The sequence below is a fragment of the Primulina tabacum genome, chromosome 10 (genome assembly GCF_025594145.1).
Source record: "Primulina tabacum isolate GXHZ01 chromosome 10, ASM2559414v2, whole genome shotgun sequence".
Classification (NCBI taxonomy): domain Eukaryota; kingdom Viridiplantae; phylum Streptophyta; class Magnoliopsida; order Lamiales; family Gesneriaceae; genus Primulina; species Primulina tabacum.
In genome coordinates this window covers 2,930,550-2,945,640 of record NC_134559.1, presented here as the reverse complement: position 1 = coordinate 2,945,640, position 15,091 = coordinate 2,930,550, and the positions used below count along the sequence as shown (strand labels likewise).

Sequence of the window (15,091 nt, the reverse complement as noted above, 5' to 3'; positions counted from 1 at the left end):
TGTACAGAACACACCAACTCCAAGGCCAAGCAACGGTGAGACACCGACCGTGAAGCTTCACCACTTCCCACGTGATTTAATGACCATGATTAAGTTAAGAGCCCTACCAACCGAACTGAGTGGATTAAAATTCGAAACCAATTTGCATACGAATTATCGTGCTAATACTACTGCAACAAAACAAAAATATCAAAATATTGAATATTTAGATAAACTGCCGGGGGAACTCCACTACATCATCAACGTTCATAAACTTAATTTCAATACATAACTCAAAGTCCAGTTGGATAGAATAACCGAGCCATACATATAGGCATTCACATCAAGGACTACGCTCACTCGTAAATCCAAGAATGAAGGCTGCTCCTCCATTCAGCAATTCCTTCTGGGAACCAGAGAGCGATCTCCTTCTTTGCACTCTCGACAGCGTCACTACCATGAATGACATTTCTGCATTTTCCAGCACTTAAATAAGATCGCCAGCACAGGAAAAACATGGGTTTAAACTATTTTAGTAAACACAATACGAACATAAAACGAGGCAATAAACAGTGCAGCTCAATAGAAAAAACATGCAACGAATCCTTAAATGAAATTATCAATCTAATGTAGGATTTGGTGTGGCATGATACATGAACAAGATAGCTAAATTCACCTGCCAATGTCAATAGCATAATCACCACGGATGGTCCCTGGGGCAGACTCAGCGGGATTGGTGGCTCCAATGATCTTCCTGCCAGTAGTTACCACACCCTTGCCTTCCCAAACCATGGCAACAACAGGACCAGAGATGATATATTCTACAAGCCCACTGAAGAAGGGCTTTGTGGATAAATCTGCATAGTGGCCCTCAGCAAAAGGACGATCCACAGTGATAAGCTTTAACCCTGTATCCAAAACAGATGTAAGATATCAAACCATGCACACAGAAATGCTAAGAAATCAACTTTATAAAATTTGGGTGGAATATTAGTGGGCAGAATTTGATCATCCATCATCTTCACATTACAATGGGTCTTATCTTGTACTGGTGCAATAATCTGTGTCTAACACGTCCAAACAAGTATAAAATGTCTGATGTCAACACCTTGTGAATGAGCCGAACCCAAAAATATGTTTACTTGTCACAGTAAATAAAAACAGAGTTTTCACTAATTTGCACCTTTGGGAAATCCAGAACAATACACACATACTATTAGCATGGGACAGGAACAAGGTGACTCACAAATCAAGATAAATTTCCTAGTTTTCCAAACCATATCGAAGGAGAGAAATAAAAAACGACTTCTACATACAACTTTTAAAATTCTTTCACCTAATGTGTCAAAAAAAATCTTTCACCAAAAATAGAACAAGTCCCAGAACCCATGAAATACCAAACCAAAAATCTTTCACCAAAAATAGAACAAGTCCCAAAACCCATGAAATACCAAACCAAAAAAAAAAGACATAATTATGACTAACAATCGGCATCAAAGAATGTGATTATTGATTTCAGTATGCCTCACCATTTTTTTTAATATAATACGAGAATACAGAAAAAGACAAATCAACATCGGACAAAGGAAAGCAAAAGCACACACACTAGTTCACAACGAATTGTAGCCATGAATCCACAGACTACTATTTCTGTTGCTATTGTAGCTAAGCAAAAACAAAATACGAGAAATTTGGGTAAAACGCTACCTTTCAAAGCGAAACCTTTCTGCTCAAACCTGCCAATAATCTCACCAACCTGAATCGATCAAAACAAATAAAGAGACAAAAAATTATGCAACCTTGAATCTCAGCTACAATTTCTTCTCAAAAACATACCAGATCTACTGTATTCTTCAATTAATTTCAAGGAAAAAAAACCTTTTACTGGTATTTCCTTATTTTACTTTCCAAAACTAAGACAAAAAATCTCAAAAACTTAAATCCAAACCCCACAGTGGTAATCCATACAGTTTTGATCTCGCAGAAGAAATATCACCCACACAGAATTTCATGAATACGTAACACCAACCATGGAAAAATCAAGACAAAATTATCAACAGAGTAAAAACAAACAAACCAGGCCTCTTTGAACCCCATCAGGCTTGATCATAATGAAAGTCTGCTCCATTTTTAAGACAAATATAATTGTAACGTGAATTATAAGGTGAGCTGCAAAAAATGATGCGAAGAAGCTGCTGTATTTATACTTGAACCAGTGGCTCTCCGAATACAATACCCAAAACCCTAGCAGCCCATTACTATGGAATATTCTTTAGGTGAATCCTTTCGGTGATTTGGAATAAAGAGGTGAGTTACACTTATAATTTTGCCAAAAAATTAATAAATCTGTTTCTTTTATAATATTCCATCCTATATTTGGTGATAAAAAAAAAGCAGAGAGTAAAGTTCTGGAACTATAGCTGGAAATATAGACACATGGAGTTTATATTAAAAGTTTTCTTTTTAAAAAAAATTGATTTATTTATTAAAAAATCAATTAAACCGTATTGACCTATTTTTAGAATCGACAACTTTTTAAAATTGTCATCCATTAAATATGAAGGTTTTAATGCATTTGCTTCGTTTTCGTGCTTAATTTTTATATGACGAAAAGTATTATTAAAAATAATCGTTCATATTTATTGCTTCCTGTACTTAACTCCGGTTTTCAAAATAACCGTACGACTGCCGGCTCCTCCGGATTATTTAGCAGATTCGCCACGGGATAAATATGTTACGACAGCGAAGATGATGGAATTCGCAGACTACTGCTGCAAAATACTCAAGTAATACCAAATAACAAGAGCTGAGCCTTGCAAATTCTTGGACAAAATTGTCGAGAATCTCATTTTATCTTTCTTTAAACTGCAAGCTTGATCATCACTTCGATATTAGAGACTTCAGCAGTTGTACACAACAAGTTCATATGAAGAAAGCCAAAACAAAGACGGGCCAAGAAATTTGCGGAGAACGTACGATTTAGAGTATACACAGAGGTCGACTTTAAACTAACATTTTTGAAAAAGGGTCAAATTAAAATCAACACTTATTTGGAAAATCACAAGTAACATCTAAAACAATCTTCATTTAGAGACAGAGAAAACAACCTGCACCCACTTTTGTCCCAATGCAAACTTGCGACGTGTTTTACTATGAATTTAGAAACAGAGAATAAATTTACAAAGCTCCGAACAAATTAACATCACCAAACAAATGCCAAGGTTGTTCGTCCAGACATTAAAATTTTGGATTTAGATCCTCTATATTGTGAACTGTAAAACATGGTATTGTGAACTGTAAAGTCGTCATAACACTTGACCTTCTATAACTTGGGGATTTCCAAACCTTTTTACTTCTGAGTTCTGACATTAGTTAACATAATAAATAAAATAAGAATTATCGAACCAACTACATGCCATAAGCTAATACATTAGTAAAATTTAGAGCTGATACTATTACCACTTTTACGGTCAGTCAAACATATATTAATCTTCTATTACTCGAGGGGCAATGCTATATACTTGGAGAAACTCGTTTTACCATCTAAATTCAAAAGGTAAGGGCAAAAACAAAGTGCATCGCAACTATAATCCATTTTCCCTTGTCAAAGACATCTCTCGTTCCATTTCCCAGTCCATTAATATAATGTTAATGAATATTTTCTGCGGATCCTAAGCATATGTCATGCTCTGGAAGCTATTAATACCATATTAGGACATGTAGTAGGCATGGAATAGCACAACTTCCATCAAAATATGAGCATGGGCAGAATCAAGCCTAGGCAAAGCAAAATACGCACAATGTGGATTTGGCAGTTGTGAGCATGTGTTGGGAAGAGAGCCTTTCTAACAGAAATAACATTTCGGCAGCGAGATAAGCTTCCAACACCACCAATTTCCTATCCACGCAGTATCAACATCCAATACCATATCCAAGAGATGCTTCAAATACTACTAGCACTAAACTTGCATTCACAAGTTCCTCGGCCTTCATCTTGAGGAACACAAGGCCATTCCAAGAAGGTATCACTGACACGTAAAACATGTTAAAAGGCGTGCACATTTATTTCCTTCGGCGTCGATCAGTTTGTTATTCAGAAACATTTTACAGTCAATCTCGCTGTGATCCAACGAAATGAAACTGTTTCAAGCATAAAACATAGCCATAGTGGCCAACAGCAAGTGCCATTAATGAAACATCGGTGTTTCGATCCAGTTTATGCACTAGTAAATTCAATATCTGATGCAGGCGAAAGCAAAATAACACATCACTAAAAACATTGGGAAACGAATCGTCCAAGTAATAAGGTCATTTCAACAAACTAATGGCGCACCAAAGAAAAAGCAAATCCAAACCAGCTGATAAGCAAATCCTATCTGGCCAAAGCTCACTGTTTGAGCAATTTCGGCTAAGTTGCCTACATAAAGAACCGGGGTTTTGTCCATTATCTTACCCCAAAATTTTGCATCTATAAATCATAGAAATTTCAAAGGAACAACTTGAGGAGTAGTTTAATAATGTAGGAAGAAGCCCAACTTCCAAGACATTATCTCAAAATCCAATTTTATCATATCCAGATGCCATCTAATTTTTGTTCAAGCATATCTTATCATAATCATTAAAAAGTAACAAAAAAAGTTGTGGAGTAAACTTGATGAACGCTGTTTGCTCATCTTCTTCAAGCATTTCCATTCTAAAAGAGACAGACAGATCACTTTGAAACTGCAAAAGCACACATATCTTTCTCGTCCACAAATTACACCGAGTAGTGACAAACCAAATGTCACACACCTTTTCAACATTTTCCATAGTGTTCACCCATTAAAACAAATAAATCACTTCTTCCCCTTGCAGTTCAAATAGGGACCAAAAAACAAGAATCCTTAAATATTCACAAACTTTAAGTCTTCCTCAACTTCCAAGAAACTCAGAATTCCTTACAGCAAAAAACACACAGGATGATTAAAATATCCAAACACAGATCTGAAATAGTCCACTACACTATCCAACCCCTACAAATTTCTCAACCCAATGAGAGGCTGTGTAAGATCAAACTCATGCTTCCGCTTCAAGTGCAAGCATCCAAGTGCATAACTTCAAATAATCCACATCCTAAGCACAGCCTCTTCTCAATTCCAATCTCTGCCATGGACAATGTCAAGAACGATCATAATTCTCATCATCCATCATGTGCAGCACTTCGCAAGAGGATACATAACTATGACTCCGCACCATGATCAAAATTGAAACCAGCCCATAACATCGAGAATGAAGCTTTTATCTGCTTCACACAAGCAAGCAGAAAAATAAGAAAAAGACAATACCTCAATAATATGATCCAGAGCCTCCACTTCCTGCATAACTATTACCACCTAAACTGCGCCCGGAATAGAGTGATGAGTAAGAACTACCACTAACCTACAAAATTCATAGAGAATCATGCGTTAGAAGGCCTTTTCAAGAAATTGATACAAGGAGGTGATATAGGGATTACAAACATACATCATTCCCACGAGACATATAACCCCCGCCAAAGTTTGATGAGTACATTCCACTAACTTCACGACCACCATATGAGCCTAAAAGGAGAGGAATATTAATCAAGGTTCATCAAACAACCGCCATTTACACAACAAATAACACTAAAAAACTTGTGAAATGGGATGTCAGATTAACTATTAAAAAAAATCATTCAGTTTAGTCTAAATCCTGAGACAAAGCTCCACTGTAACCCATACTCTGGCGATCACTGAGCCCATGAGAATCATGACCTGACAGGGAGCTTCTGCTCCCACCGTATCCTAGATTTGATCTTCCAAGCCTGAATGTACAACGAAAGTGAGAGGGAAGGATAACAGCGTTTAACAAACAAAAAATAATAATAATTGACAGACCTGTCACTGTAAGCATCCCCATAATGAGGAACATTGCCAGCTGTATCATAATCCAAACGAGCCCGCGAATGACGCACTCCTGCCTCACCATAGCGTGATGGTACTTCATCCTTGTATGCATAATGAGAGGTAATTTTCTTATCTCAGAATTATAACGGTATGACAATTGTTTTGAGATTTCCACGGAAAAGACCAAGAAGCTAGGGCAATTACCATGGCAGCATATGATCGTTTGGACCCAGACATGGAATCATATTCACGTCCACGCCCCTCACGATAAACCGGAGGTGGCCTCTCGTACCTCTGACTGTAAGCATCATCAATGTAAGCTTTTCTCACAGGGTGAGATGTACCACCTCTAGGCACATCGGGGTAACCTGATCCATGAGGAGAATAATCATTCTTGTACAATGGGCGTCTATCTGAAGCAACCCTGGAACTATAGTCCACTGGAGCTCTACTTCTAGGGAGAATCTCCTCACGATGAGCATAGTCTCTCTTCAAACCTCCTTTGGCATATGGTGAAACTATAGAGAAAATATTGGAAAACAGTGCATAAAATGAAAAATCGATTCTAACATATTTGAAAGCTATTGCATACCAGGTGGTCTCCTATCATAAGACCTGGGAAAGGGGGGCATGGGTCTGCTCCTCGAAGGAACAGCCATAACAGGTTTTCTTTCTCGGATGCTTGCCGGCCTTGCGAATCCACGATGAACCACAGGTGGCAAACGAGGTCCACTTCCTCTAGAATTGTGAAGAGGGAGGCTACGAGGAACAGGACCCCATGAACTTCTAACACCCCGAATTGACCTGCGCACAGGTCGAGAATCTCCACGAGTAACATGTTTTCCTTTGCCTCTCTGAAGGGGCCTAGACAATCTAGCTCTAACTTTTGCCTGAAAAATGCAGCAATTTGACACAGCCCAAACACAGGAGTACCTATAAAAAAAACCCAAAGGAGTACCTATAAAAAACCCACAGCAAAGTTTGAGAAACAACCTTATTATTGCCTTCACCCAAATCCTCATTATTGATGCTTTTAGCACAAGTTACAGCTGCATCATGGGTGTCAAAAGTTACAAATCCAAAATCCTTTCTCCTTGCGGATGGCATATTGCGGGCAAGCTCTACTTTTTCAATCTTTCCATATATTTTAAGAAGTTCCTTAACGCGATCCTCATCCCAAGTAGTAGAAAGACCATCAATAAACACAGTCTTAACCTGAATTTGAAGTGCAATGTCAGTAAAGCATTCAATGAGTGCACCAAATTCAAGAAAGGAATGTAAAACGACATGCCAAATAAAACATCTCATTATCCCAAGAAAAGAATAAACAGAGAAATACAGAACTTTAATTGCATAAAATTTACCCAAACAGTTTTTTCCTTTCTTCTGTGGGTGAGAGAGCATGCTATTTAAAAAAATACAGTACCAGTATCATTTCGTATATACATATATTGGTTAAACTAGATGCCAAAAATATATACATAAGCAGGTGATAAGCCTCAACGTGTCAGCTATGGTGAAGTCAGAAGTAGATCAACTTGTAACAACAATTGGAAAACAAGTAATTGTTTCAAAGGGTCAAGGGACAATTCTAAACAGAAAGATGCTTGTCAAGACACCACCAGAGATGTTTCTCGGATCAATAATTGCGACATACAACAAATGGTAGTATGGATGTAAATAAAGCTTCAACTAAGCAGGGAACTCCACCCCCTTCAGCCAAGTAGAAAGTTCATCCACTTATGTACCTGAGCCATTATTTCATCACCAGGGTCAATAAACGAATCCGCAAAGGAAACTTTGGCAGGCCTATCAACACCAAACACCACATCTCTTTTCTGTAGAAGCTTAAAAGCATCCATGGCATCAACCCGTGAGGAGAACTCCAAGAAGGAAAAACCACGATTCATCCCCACATTGTTACTGTCTTCGACCAACGTTAAATCCTCAATATTCTCCACGCCGTAATGCTTCAACTTCTCTTTCAACTGGAAGTACACCAGGTAGCAGTGAGAGGCAATTGAAAGCCTTGCCGGAAACATATTGCCAATATAAAAAAAAACACTCTACTTACAGCTGCTTTTGTCCATGTCCTGCACACGTTACCTAAAAATAAAGTGTCGCTGTCTTGACTTGGGGTAACACCGCACTGCTTACCATTAACCTGGAGATTTGGGTAGTTAAGAAGTGACCCAATATATAGTAAAATAATGTCATTTTCAAGAAAGTACCACAGGGTTTTTTAGCTTAGCACAAGCTCGTTTTGCTTGTTCCACAGTTGCAAAACGCAAGAATGCAAAACCCTTGTTCTTTTTAGTCTGAGGATTCATCAGAAGTCTAACTTCGGTGACTTCACCAACTTCACAGAACACTTTTCTTAGATCGTTCTCTGTAGCATCCTTGTCCAACCCCCCAACAAAAATTTCAAACTCCTTCCTCTTGCGTCTTTCTTTGACAAGCTCGTGGTGTTCTTCTTCCTCGGCAGCATTAATCATCTCAGTATGCTCCACCTCAACACGCTCATCATCTTCTTCATGTTCAAGTTTTTCGATCACATCTTCCAATTCCTCCTCCTCGACATCTTCTTCATCTTCACCAATATTTGCTTCATCTAGTTCTTCCTCTACTTTGTCTCCTTCTGGATGGTCTTGATCAATCTCCTTTTCATCATAATCTACACTGCCATACTCTTCAGCTTCATATCCAGGGTCGTTATCCTCAAAATCTATCCTTTCATCCTTTTCATACTCACCAACAAGTTCTCTGGCATCAACATTCTCTGCCATGTTAAAAACAATGAGATACAGACATCCAGAGGACACTCAGAATATTGAATCCACTTCTGCTTTGCCATAATCATTAAAATCCTTCTAAAACATAATCGAGATACATGTGTAAAAGAAAAGAAAGAAAATTTCTCCAAATCTCAAAGTACACGTCTTTAGAATTAAAATCTTCATATTCTAGCTATTCTGCTTACAGAAAAAGATAGGCCCACAAACCCTCAAACTTTAAACCCATCTTACCTTCTGAAGGAGGGATATATGAGAAGAAAAAAGCAGAGCTGGAAAAATCAAATGAACATGTAAAACACCATTCAATCTTTAATTCCACGAAGGAAAGGGTAGATCATTAAATTGCAATTATTTAGATCCTTTCAATGTTTACTACCTTATATGAAATATTATGTATTTAAGTCATGAGAATTCAGTCAATAATTGTTAGAAACACAATATATAAATGTCTGGAAAAGCTCTATTGCTATAGCCAAATATATATCCTTTGGACTTCCGTCTATATGCTAAAGTATTCTCATCGTTCAGATAAGAAATCACAACCTTGGTTAACACAGAAAATTGCATATTGTAACAAGAAATTATAACATAATTGATAGGATCGATTAACGTATCAAGAGTGTTTAGAAGGGGGTTGAATAAACACTCACAACTAAAACTGATCTTTTCGAATTTTGAGTTCAGTTTGGTGAAAAACTGATTCTCGTAATCTTGTTGGTCGATGACAATCATTTAAACTAAAGTAGTTGCGGAAAGTAACTGACTGAAAGATGGAATACGAAAATAAAATACACAAGGATTGTTTCTGGATGTTCGGAGATTTCAATTACTCCTACGTCACCCCTTATATCTCAAGGATATGATTTCCACTAAAAGACTTTGATCGAATACAAGATTTGTACTGACCCACTTCAGTTTGGACTTATCACTGCCAAAAGCTGAAACTCTTAGTATCACAAAATGTTCTCAGTGCGTAACTGATCTTAGCACTATCGAATTTAACGATTATTACAAAGTGCTAGTGAGCTCAAATTGTAGCCTTGACTGCTACGAATAAATCAAGTAAGAGTGAGCTAAGATTTTGGCAGAATAACAGCAAGCTTTGAATGGAATGATCTTCTCTCCTGAACTGGCTTGCAGTTATAGTAATTGAAATAGCTATTTGAATAGTTCTTGTGAAACCTCTTTGATGACTGACTTTGTGAATCAGTTGAGAATTTTTTAATAGTAAAACCAATCCCATATCTTCTAGCCTTGTTCATATTCTCAGTAGGTTGCTCAATCAGTTTACTGGGCTCAATTTGTTCTTGTACCTCTGCTGTTATGACAAAGTGAATGTATTTCTCTTTGTCTGTTTTTAGCTTTGGTTGAGTATCATTTGGATACATTTCTCCTTGAGTGTTGAACCCTAAACCAGTTTTATCAGAAACTGATTTTTGTAAATTCTGCATCTCATTCAGTGCAGTAGATGACTTGTTCCAAGACTGAATGAGCTCAGTCTGTTTTGAGTTTTCAAGAATCAACTTCTGGATTAATGACTGATTTTTGTCTCTTTCTGCTTTTAACTCAGCAATTTCCCTTTTTAGACTCAACCCATCAACTGATTCATCAGTTTTGGTTTTATTGTCTGTGGGATCAGTTTGCTTTGCTTTGATTTTTTCAAATGATGATGCAAGCTTTTGATACTCATTTACCATGTCATGTAGTGTTAGAATGAGTTCTTCTCGTGTGAAATCAGTTGAGCTGAAATCGAATACATGTTGGCTAGATGATTCTTCTTCTGCATCATTAGCCATCAAGCACTTGACTTCCTCATCATCACTAGAGCTGCATGAGCTTTCTGGTTCTGACTCTTCAATGTCAGTTTCTGCCCATTTAGATTTGTTTTCTTCAGCTAAGACTACCTCATGTTTCTTTCTGAAAGACTTCTTATCTTCCTTGGGTCTTCTTTTGTGCTCATATGATTTCTTTCTTCTATCAGTTGAGCCTTGACTATCCTTCTTGGGTTTAGGACAATCAGCAATAAAGTGACCTGATTTGCCGCAGTTGTAGCAGGCATTTGATTCATCTTTGGAGCTGTTTCTTTGGTATGGCTTCTGGAAGTTTCCTTGATTCTTTCTCATGAACCTTCCAAATTTTTTGATGAACAATGACATAGCATCACTGCTCAACTGATCAGCAGATTTCTCGACTGAATTGATTGGTTCTGTTCTGACAGCAGCTAGAGCAGTTGTGGCTGCAGGGGTAGATGGTTCTCCTTCTCTGGTCTACAGCTCAAATTCATAAGCCTTTAAATCAGCAAATAGATCATGAAGTTCAATCTGGTTCAGATCTTTGGACTTTCTCATTGCCATGGTCTTGACATCCTATTCTTTGGAAAGACCTCTCATTATCTTCAGTGCAATCTCTTTGTTTGGTATACACTTTTCCAAGTGCATTTAACTCATTGATGATACTGCTTACTCTTTCATCATACTCGTGCATGGATTCTCGTGCTTTCATTTTAATGTTATCAAACTTTTGAACAACAACGGAAAGTTTATTTTCTTTGGTTAGATCATTTCCTTCACACAGCTGGATCAGCTTTTCCCAAATTTCTTTGATTGTCTTACACATCTTTATTTTGTTGAAGGTTACTTTGTCCAGCGTTTTGTACAGAATGTCTTTAGCCACATTATCAAGATTTGCTTTTCTTTTATCTTCAGTTGTCCATTCATCTCTGGGCTTTTCTATTCTTTGTGGTGCCCCTTCTATTATGGCAACTGCTGTATTTGTTTTTAGAATCTTCATGGGTCCATCAGTTATAACATACCACATGTCATCATCTTGTGCAGCTAAATGAGCATGCATTCTGATTTTCCAATCATCAAATTCTTCTCTGGAGAACATAGGAATTTTGGTGAATGAAGTCATGCTAACAAGTTTATAGATCAAAAGTATTCAAGAACAAGATTCAACCGCTCTGATACCAATTGATAGGATCGATTAGGGGGGTAATCGTTGAGCTACAATAGCTCGGTTCTTGAAATATTGAGCACCGATGAATTAATCGAGTTTGGTATTCAAACCAAGCGGAAAACACTCGAAATAATCCTTCGTAGAAACCAATTAAATATATTGTAAAGCATTTAAAAATATATGCAAGTTGAATGAGTAAAAATATTTTTGGTTGAAGCATTTTATCAAACACTTGATATGCAACATTTTGGTATTTGAATAACACATAAAATGCTTCAACAATGCTTCTTTAAAACTATGAAAATGATGAGTAAATGCAATAAACAAATAGATACGAATTTGTTTATGGATGTTCGGAGACTTCAAATGCTCCTACGTCACCCCTTCTTCCCCTTGGGAAGGATTCACCAGAGGACTTTGATTTATACAACATCTTGTACAAACCCATTCAGCTAGGACTTACACCACTGCCTAAACTGAACTCCTAGCACTCAAGATTGTTGGCAACACCTCACAATCAGCATAATGTTTAACGTCTCTTATGCAAAGACTACAAACACAAGTTTATTGTCTTTGTGCAAGACTCACTCAACTAATCTTTTCAGCTCAAACTCTCTGTATATGTGTGAGTGATTGTGTGAGGAATTTATCATTTACAGTGTACATCTCAAATGTATCCTCACACAAGGGCTTGTGCTTTCAACTAGCTGATTTCTTCATGCTAACTGCCCATGCTTTGAATCTTCTTCAAAAGCTCTTGTTTGATCTTCAAGATGTTGTATTTATAGGCTTCAACACTGATATATACGTTAGACACAAGAATATGACCGTTTGGAAATTTTCTGAACTGTTTCTGGAATTGCAACGGTCAAATTCGTCTTGCTGGACATTTTCCCGACAGGTCAACTCTGGTCAACTCAACTGGTCATTCAGTTCAACTGGTCAGCAGGTGGTTCAGTTCAGTTCAGTTCAGTTGGTTCAGTTGGTCTGGTTCAGTTCAACTGGTTCGGTTCAGGTTCAGCTGGTCAGCAACTGGTTCAGTTCAACTGGGCAGCAGCTGGTTCAGTTCAGTTCAGTTGGTCTGGTTCAACTGGTCTTCAGCTGGTTCAGTTTCAGCGGGTGTGCTGAAATCAGCCTAGCTGATTTCAGTTTGTGCAGAACCAGTAACTTCGTCGTCATTTATCAGCATTTTAAGCTTCGATTCAGACTTTGACTTCTAAAGATGATTTGTAGATCATCGTCTTATCTTTCTAACGCATACTGAATCGCCTCATTTGGATAACTGAGTTGAGAGATATGATCAAAATACCGCAGCTGCTCAAACCCAACTGATTGTTGTCTTCGTACGATTAGTTACGATCAGTTGCGATCAGTTTGACCTAGATAACTTCCGATTTTGCCCAACTGACGTGAAATACGACTTGTTCCAAATTGATTTTTCTAATGAGTCTAATTGGCAGATTGTTATTTGGATTGTCCAGTTGAGAGATATCTACCAAACACCGAAACTTGCCAGAAATTCAGTTTGTGCAGAATTCGGTTTCAGTTTGCTTCTTGTGTTAACAACTTCACACTTGAGTAAATATGTTAGAAACACAATAACAAGTTTTGTTAACATCAAAATCAAAATTGCGAACTTGAAAAGTTCCAACAATGTACTTCCAAGAAAATATCTTCTTAGCATCTCAACGTATTGAGCACGATATAACAAATCTATGTACATATCAAAAAAAGTTCAAAAATGAGACAAAATTTTATTTAAAAAAAACAAAGAATCGTGAGCACTTTTGGAAAGGAGCTTACCAATATCATATCCAGATAACAGAACAACAATTAGAAGATGAATGGCTATGAATGTCAGATTGGATAAAAGGAATTTTTTCACTGACACGACAAGTTCTTGTCATTACGAAAATAAGTCACAACCCAGACAATATGATCATCTGGCGCGAAAAAAGTTAAGAAAACTATATTATGACAATAGGTGGTTATGTTATCCTCTTGCCTTTCAGCTACATCACTGGCTATTTTTTTGTTGCAAGGGAAAGAATTGATGAATGCTTGACATGTGGATCAGCACAACCAAAAAGGACCTATTTCTTTAGGAAATAAATCACAACCTAGATAATACGATTGTATGATGTGGGAAAAGTTTAGTAAATTATATTACGACTACCAGTAATTCTATAAATCTCTAGCCTTTTCAACTACATTTCTAGCTATTTTTTGTTGTAAGGGAAAAGAATTGATGCATGCTCTGTACATGGAATCAGAAAGACAAAAAATGATATTTTTGTTTAGGAAATTAAGTAATGAATTAGAAAATACTATTACTGGCACAGAAAAAGTTGAGCAAACTATATTACGGCTCTGGTAGTTCCATTATCCTCTAAACATCTAACCATACTGCTAGCTGATTTTTCTTTCACAAGGGAAAGAATAGATGCATGCTCGACACGTGCATCGGCTTAACGTAAAGGACCTTTTAAGTACAATCTTCAAAACACTAGCAACTTATCCAACACAAAAAACCTAACTTTGAATTCAAAACTCGATAAATTTCTCACCCCCATCTCTTATCATTTATAGAAAAATCTTTAGAAAAGACACAGCATTATTACATGACCAAAAATTAAAAAAAATCGTAAAATGGTTGGGTGGTTAAAAAATAATGACTAGCACTCCAATATTCCAATCCTCACAAAAGAAAGAAACTCGTCACCCAAAATCTACCTGCCAACAGACGCAAAACGAAATACCCAGGGAAATACGGCACACCTTGCTTATCGCACTCACAGAAAGAAAGCAAACCATGCATCAGAATAGCTAGCTAATGTCCCGAAATTGTAATAAATAGACATATTACAACCAAAATATGGAAACAAAAGAAGATAAGTGATATTGAATTCATCATTAAGAATATTTACTTACTCTTCGGAGAGATATAGCTACTCTCCGCCGCCTTCACATTTTCCCCAAGCTCCGTCACCTTCTCCTGGGTCGCAGTAGGTGGCAACTCTTCCTCAGCCTCCTCCGCTTTCACGTTGGATTCCTCTGGATGCGCCTGTACGTTAACCGACGTCGCTAAAGAGGCCCGCGTAGCTCGCTTATTGCCTGGCCCAGGCGGAGTCTTCTTGGTCATTCTAGGAGGCATATTTCTCAAAATTCACCGTTCAAAATCACAGAGATAGTAAAAACAATAGAAAAAGATCGCGGCCAACGATTGAAGATACGATTAATAATCTCAATAAGAAACTAATACTTCGTACAATTGTTGAGTATGCCTCGTCGCTAGAGTACGTTCAACGGGGGAGAAACCCTAGCGCTCGAGATTGAGGAATCGGTGACGGCCTAACAGTCGACTATTTTATACTTCGTAGGATTTATACTTCGTCATATAGAATATTTATATTTTATTAAATAAAATTAGGTTTAAAAGGAAAATTATTTTACCGA

At 37.3% G+C, this 15,091-nt stretch overlaps 2 protein-coding genes across 4 annotated transcripts; both read right to left on the bottom strand.

Annotated features, from left to right (window-relative positions):
- Positions 1 to 187: 187 nt before the first annotated feature.
- Positions 188 to 2,306, bottom strand: LOC142505094 (nucleoside diphosphate kinase 1-like). Its single transcript, XM_075617921.1, has 4 exons — positions 2,057 to 2,306; positions 1,687 to 1,735; positions 656 to 887; positions 188 to 450 (listed from the first exon to the last, which is right to left on the bottom strand). Exons 1-4 carry the CDS (start codon positions 2,105 to 2,107, stop codon positions 336 to 338), a joined length of 447 nt encoding a protein of 148 aa, XP_075474036.1. The 5' UTR covers positions 2,108 to 2,306; the 3' UTR covers positions 188 to 335.
- On the bottom strand, positions 765 to 15,016 carry LOC142505093 (uncharacterized). 3 transcript variants are annotated; one of them, XR_012804372.1, is made up of 13 exons: positions 14,567 to 15,002; positions 8,114 to 8,661; positions 7,957 to 8,046; positions 7,631 to 7,870; positions 6,876 to 7,097; positions 6,475 to 6,772; positions 6,087 to 6,400; positions 5,874 to 5,983; positions 5,718 to 5,800; positions 5,482 to 5,558; positions 5,304 to 5,397; positions 1,687 to 1,735; positions 765 to 887 (listed from the first exon to the last, which is right to left on the bottom strand). XR_012804372.1 is itself a non-coding variant. In XM_075617920.1 (13 exons), the coding sequence occupies exons 2-12, from the start codon at positions 14,787 to 14,789 to the stop codon at positions 5,305 to 5,307; spliced, it is 2,298 nt and encodes a 765-aa protein (XP_075474035.1). In that variant the 5' UTR covers positions 14,790 to 14,793; positions 14,905 to 15,016; the 3' UTR covers positions 4,180 to 5,121; position 5,304. The 3 variants fall into 3 exon arrangements, 2 of the variants coding, with proteins under 2 accessions (XP_075474035.1, XP_075474034.1); XM_075617920.1 differs by lacking the exons at positions 765 to 887; positions 1,687 to 1,735 and adding an exon at positions 4,180 to 5,121 and having other exon boundaries at positions 14,567 to 14,793; positions 14,905 to 15,016; XM_075617919.1 differs by lacking the exons at positions 765 to 887; positions 1,687 to 1,735 and adding an exon at positions 4,180 to 5,121.
- Between the last annotated feature and the right edge of the window lie 75 nt (positions 15,017 to 15,091).

What these genes read in the sequence shown, in the direction of transcription:
- LOC142505094 (XM_075617921.1), bottom strand. Translation starts at nt 2,107, where the DNA reads ATGGAGCAGACTTTCATTATGATCAAGCCTGATGGGGTTCAAAGAGGC. An exon ending in GAAAGGTTTCGCTTTGAAAG is followed by an intron (nt 888 to 1,686) that starts GTAGCGTTTTAC and finishes TTTTGGATACAG; the next exon opens with GGTTAAAGCTTATCACTGTG. An exon ending in TATGCTATTGACATTGGCAG is followed by an intron (nt 451 to 655) that starts GTGAATTTAGCT and finishes TGGAAAATGCAG; the next exon opens with AAATGTCATTCATGGTAGTG.
- LOC142505093 (XM_075617920.1), bottom strand. Translation starts at nt 14,789, where the DNA reads ATGCCTCCTAGAATGACCAAGAAGACTCCGCCTGGGCCAGGCAATAAG. An exon ending in GGACATGGACAAAAGCAGCT is followed by an intron (nt 7,871 to 7,956) that starts GTAAGTAGAGTG and finishes GTGTACTTCCAG; the next exon opens with TTGAAAGAGAAGTTGAAGCA. An exon ending in TGGGTGAAGGCAATAATAAG is followed by an intron (nt 6,773 to 6,875) that starts GTTGTTTCTCAA and finishes TGCATTTTTCAG; the next exon opens with GCAAAAGTTAGAGCTAGATT.